Source organism: Quercus robur, chromosome 7, assembly GCF_932294415.1.
Source record: "Quercus robur chromosome 7, dhQueRobu3.1, whole genome shotgun sequence".
NCBI classification, from domain to species: domain Eukaryota; kingdom Viridiplantae; phylum Streptophyta; class Magnoliopsida; order Fagales; family Fagaceae; genus Quercus; species Quercus robur.
Window position 1 is genome coordinate 35,932,897 of NC_065540.1, and position 5,810 is coordinate 35,938,706.

The 5,810-nt window shown below is 40.7% G+C and overlaps 1 protein-coding gene across 1 annotated transcript; it reads right to left on the reverse strand.

Moving 5' to 3' along the window:
- Window positions 1-2,712: 2,712 nt before the first annotated feature.
- On the reverse strand, window positions 2,713-4,017 carry LOC126691306 (uncharacterized). Its single transcript, XM_050386359.1, has 4 exons — window positions 3,712-4,017; window positions 3,253-3,438; window positions 3,026-3,150; window positions 2,713-2,977 (listed from the first exon to the last, which is right to left on the reverse strand). The coding sequence occupies exons 1-4, from the start codon at window positions 4,015-4,017 to the stop codon at window positions 2,713-2,715; spliced, it is 882 nt and encodes a 293-aa protein (XP_050242316.1).
- Window positions 4,018-5,810: the final 1,793 nt, after the last annotated feature.

Consider the following 5,810-nt stretch of genomic DNA (forward strand, 5'->3'; position numbering starts at 1 on the left):
CACGGTTTTTAATGAGAGATTTTCTGAGAGAGAGAGAAAAACTGTACTGCCACACTTTGTATTTTTCCTTGATAATAGTGAAATCCCAGCAACTTCGTGGACGTAAGCAAATTGCCAAACCACATAAATATTGTCTTGTGCATGTGAATATTTTTCTTTGGCGTGTGTTTTCTCTATTTTGTTTCTCACAGGTTTGGGAATTTCGTGTTAATTCCCTACAACATTCACTTACACACATTACACACTTATTTTTTTTTAACTAAAATCACAATTTCCAAGTCACGATTTTTGTTCCAAAAGTGATGAGTATGTATACTATGTGTGTAAATGAGTATGTGAAATAGACATTGCTCTTAGTATAAACTTTTAATTTCCTTCATTTTATATTATCTGCTACAAATATTGAGATAGTCTCTAGTTTTCCATTACACTTTTTTCCTTTCAAAATAATAACCTTGCCACCATAAAACAAAAGAAGTCCGAGCCATTTTTTTTTCTCTATATTTCTATATGAGAAATGTTAACGGGCACTGTAAGGTACTTTTTAAGGATGAGTTATTGTGGAGTCCAGTTAATAAAAAATTGGCATGAATTGATGAGAGATGCTATACGGTTGAAGTAATAAGTGAAACTCAAAAGTTAGCTACACTGACTTCGCACCCTCTAAAGGTACCAAATTCGTAAGGCATATTCAACAAGGGAATACCGCATTTAATTGTGACCCTACAACTCAGAAGTTAACTCCAATAAGGTCAAACTGATCATAGCCCTTGAATCTATATTCATTGGTACAATTTTTTTTTTCATAAGAGAATCAGTGTGACAATCAGAACGACATGTTTTGAAAACACAAAGAAGCCAAAACAGCGTCGTTTTGAGACGACACATTTATTTAGGATCAATTAGAGATTGTAAAGGATCATAATACGAATGAATACAAAGAGATAATACCATTTAATTAATAAGGATAAATTTAAGAAAAAAATAAAGACATTTACATTTGAATGCCTAAACTTCTTAATAGTTAATACATGGCAAGGAAGATTCAGCCTAGGCTTCTATAACAAAAGAGGTTTTGGGCTTGGAAACGTGCGTTTTGGGCTTTCAAAGTGGAACCAAGTGTGCATTTGGTTCCACTTTCTTAAGCCAAAACGCAATTTTTCCTGCTGAAAATCCAAACCGCGTGTTTGGTAACACATTGCAAACACGCTTTGTAGAAAAATCACTTTTCCAAATACAAAGGAGACGCACAAGACTGTGTGGCAGCTGGGGAGTTGCAATTGCAAAAAGGCACGGTGCGTTTGCAATATTATCGTTGGAAGGTTCAACTAATTTCTCAAATTGCCCACTATTTTTCCTTAAAAGCCCAATTTTAACCCCTTTGTTTAAAAGATAGATTACTACACAGAGCAGCCCCAGATCACAGAACTCACAAATCTACAATATTTTTTTCTGCTCCTTTATGCTACTACTGGGTCCTTTCCTCTATGCTTCTTCTTCTTCTTCTTTTTAGTTTTTTCTGTTCCTCTGTGTTAATGCTAGGTCCTTTCTTCTATAAATTTGATCTCAGAAAACTTTTTGAATTCGGTAGAGTTTTTTATTAAAGGAAAATATGGAATAGAGAGAGGGAGCGAGAAAGATCTGTGTGTGTGTCACAGGGTCAATTTTTCTTTTAAAATTTCTGCCTGTGATGGCACTAAGCCCCTGACTTAGTCTCAGCCAACACACTACACACACACACACTGTAGGAACACTCAGAACAGAAGTATGAAGGGAATTCACACACACACTGCACACATAGTATTTACAGGGCACTAACTCCAACCCTTATTACTCAATATCAAGCACAAAGGAAGCTTGAAGAATACACACGAAACTCTCTAAGCCCAAATTACACACTTTGCTTTTGATAGCCCCAATAGCCATAAATGCACAGAAATAATTGTCGAGCAATTACTGCCAAGTAACTGCCCCCTTGTCTAGGACTTGCTGCCACATGTGGTCTGACTTAAGACACCTGCAACTGATGTTGTCTTGGCCTACTCTCCACGTTTCCAGCCTCTACTCAACAGGTCAGAATATCCAACAAGCTAGGAACTACTTGGTAACTACCAGTAACTGTTGCTGCACACTTTATACATGCTAGCCCATATCTCAGCACATCATGAGGCCTCTACCCATGCTCCAGCAACCCACACACAATTGTTCCATCATGTTTTAGAAGGCTTGGCCCCTACCCAAGCCCTTCTCATCAGCATCACAGCCCACACAGCATGCCCATCTACAGCACATCAAGTAACTGTCATCAGCCCACTCATACAAGTCCATGCATTCTGCCAACACCAACCAGCCCAATGTCTTGCATAGCATATCATCATCACAGTAGCCCAGCACTGCCTTGCACTCAAGCCACCAACCCTACACACAAAGCAACCATTAGCCAAGCCACCAATGCCATGCACCATCTCACAGGGTCAGCACCACCTGCTGCTACCCAACATCAAAATTCGTCTTTGCCCACCTTGGCCCTCCTCTGCCATAGCCTCGGGGCATCATGTGGAGCAAGATGCCTCCACATGCTGTCCCTCATCATGCTCATCATTTTGAATCCAGCAAGGAGACCGGGCTTGTCCCCCTCAAAGAGCAGTTAGGAGCTTCACTAGATAAGCATGAGGAGCCATTGGTGTCTTGAGAAAACATTGAGCCAAGTGACTAGCTTGATGCTGTCCAAGCACTCCAATTCCTCATGCCATCATCAGCAACTCGTAAAGCTCCTAACAAACCACCCCCACCAGAAGAAGCCGACGTCCTCGTCGATAGAATATTCTCAAATGCCTTCACCTCTTTCTCAAACTGCCACAATGTAGATGCCTTCTCCCAACTTGCTTCTGATTCAGCCGCCCCTTTCCACTTCACCAAGTAGTAAGTTATCATATTTCCTCCCTTTCGATAACCTGTCACCTTCTTATCGAGAATTCTATCCACTTCTCAATCAAACTGAACCATGACAGTAGGTGAAGCACACCTTGCCTCATTCCTTGTAGGATCTTCTGCATCCCCATGATAAGGCTTTAAGAAGCTCATATGAATTGTTGGGTGAATTTGCAATCTTTTTGGCAGCTTCAACTTGTAAGCCATAACACCAACTCTCTTTACAACCTCAAATGAACCATTATATTTAGGAATTAAACCTTTGTGAATTGCCTCATTTCTGAACTTTCTCTAAATCTGTGGAGTCAGCTTCAAGAGCACCTTATCCCCAACTTGGGACTCAAAAGGCCTCCTCCCTTTATCAGCATACTTCTTCATTCTCCTTTGCGCTTTCAACAAGCTATCTTGTGCCTCCTGCATCAGTTTTTGCTTCTTGATGGAAAATCTATACGCTGCAGGACACGTGCCCCCTGAATGCTGCTTGGCAATCTCATGAGGTGTGAGAGGCTGCTACCCCATAGCCAACTCAAATGGACTCATTCCAGTCGATGAAGACTTATGCAGATTGTAGGAAAATTTTGCAGAATCTAACAAGTCTAGCCAATTCTTCTGGTTGGCAGTCACATAATGCCTCAAATAGTCCTCCAACACAACATTGATTCTTTCTGTTTGCCCATCTGTTTCTGGGTGATTAGTAGTCGAAAACTTCAACTCTGAACCCATTAAACCAAACAGAACAATCCAAAATCAACTAGTAAATCGAGAGTCTCAATCGCTTACAATATCTTCAAGTAACCCAAAGTATTTCACCACATTTTTGTAGAACAAATCAACATCTACCTCTGCTATACATGTACTCGGTGCAGCCATAAAAACAACATACTTTGAGAATCGATCAACCACCACGAAAAATGAACCCATCCCCTTAACTTTTGGCAAACCAGTAATAAAATCCATTGAAATCGAAACCCATGGACTTTCTGGTATAGGAAGAGGCTGCAGCAAACCTGCTTCCTTTTGAGTTAAGCCATTGTCTTGTTGGCAAACTAGACAAGTCTTCACATACAACTCAATATCCAATTCCATTCTAGGCCAATAGTAAGAATGGGACAGTAATGCATACATTCTATCCTTACCCAGATGTCCTGCTCATTGTGGATCATGAGTTTCCTTCAGTAAGTCTCTACGGATCTTCCCATTTGGAACAAACAACTTGCCACCCTTGGCATATAGCAATCCATCCTCAAGCTAATAATGCCTCCCAAGGCCTGCAGTCACATCCTGCACCAGCTTCTAATAGGTAGCATCAACTTAGCACTTTCCTTCATCTTGTCCACAAAATCTGACTCAACTCTAGTCAAGGCAGCCACATACTCTTGCACTTGTTTTTGGCTAAGTGCATCTGCTACTTCATTATGCTTGCCTGGTATGTGCTCCCACACAAAATCATGCTCTTGTAGCAACTCCTGCCACCTCGCCTACTTGGGTGACAGCTTCTTTTGTGTGTTAAAGAAGGTATTGGCCACATTGTCTGTCCTTACCACGAACTTAGGCTCTAGCAGACACGCCATGCCAGCAAACAAAGCACGTACTACAACAAAAGTGGACTAGAGTGACAAAACATTTTGTCACAATATGTCATTATTTCGTCACTAAATACATATGGTGAAGAAATGGTGACGAAACAGCATTTGTCACCTAAGCTTCGTCACAGAATGTATTGGTGACGAAAATGTTTTGTCACCAATATAAAAATGATAGGTGACGAAAGTTTTTCGTCACCTAATATTTTCGTCACTAAACCTTATTTTCAGTGATGGAATATTTCATCACCAAATGCATTTTTTTTCCCAATTTCAATATATTAGGTGATGAAGTTTTGTAGGATTCATCACATGCAATGGCTTAAATGGCCTTTCAGAATCCCACCTACTCATAAAACAAGTTAATTTAAAATTTCAAGTTGTAATTTCTTTCATTTTCCCTTTTTTTCCCTCACCAACCAAATAGAGGATTTAAAAAAAAAATTTTGAGGAAATAAAAGGGCTGACTAGGTTTCGACAATGGAGGCGAATTTAGCGAGCTCGAGGCCTTTCAAAGAGGAAGCTCGTTGGAATCCTCTAGTAGAGGAAGAAGAAGAGGCATTGTAGAAAAGCCTATAGCTGAGGGAAGCTCGGTTAGGGTTAAGGATAGAGAAGTGAGGAGAGCGAATGTGGTTGTTGATGGAGATGGAGGAGCTTAGGGCTCGGAGATGGCTATGCCCAGCGAGCTTAGAAGCCACGTTTGAAGCTTGATGACCGACCAAAACAAACAACATGGAATGAGTTTTGGGTAGGAATTGCACTGGGTTGGGTTCAAATGAAAGCAAGTCTTGTAGGATTCATCGCATGCAATGGCTTAAATGGCCTTTCAGAATCCCAACTATTCAAAACACAAGTTAATTTAAATTTCAAGGTTTTAATTTCTTACATTTCCCTTTTTTTTTTCCCTCACCAACCAAATAGAGGATGAAAAAAAAATGAGGAAATAAAAAGGCTGACCAGGTCCCGGCAATGGAGGCGAATATAGCGAGCTCGAGGTTTTTCAAAGAGGAAGCTTGTTGGAATCCTCCAGTAGAGGAAAAAGAAGAGGCATTGGAGAATAGCCTATAGCTGAAGCTGAGGGAAGCTCGGTTAGGGTTAGAGAAGTGTGGAGAGCGAATGTGGTTGTTGATGGAGATGGAGGAGCTTAGGGCTCGGAGATGGCTATGCCTGACGAGCTTAGAAACCATGTTTCAAACTTGATGACCGACCAAAACAAACAACACGGAATGAGTTTTGGGTAGGAATTGCGACGGGTCGAGTTCGAATTAATGAAAGCAAGTCTTGTAGGATTCATTA

Excerpts from the sequence above, each read along its gene's own strand:
- LOC126691306 (XM_050386359.1), bottom strand. The coding sequence starts at position 4,017 with ATGGAATTGGATATTGAGTTGTATGTGAAGACTTGTCTAGTTTGCCAA. Across the intron at positions 3,439-3,711 it reads TTGGGTTACTTGAAGATATT|CCTCTCACACCTCATGAGAT; the intron begins GTAAGCGATTGA and ends ATGGGGTAGCAG. Across the intron at positions 3,151-3,252 it reads AGTCCCAAGTTGGGGATAAG|AGAGTTGGTGTTATGGCTTA; the intron begins GTGCTCTTGAAG and ends GAGGTTGTAAAG.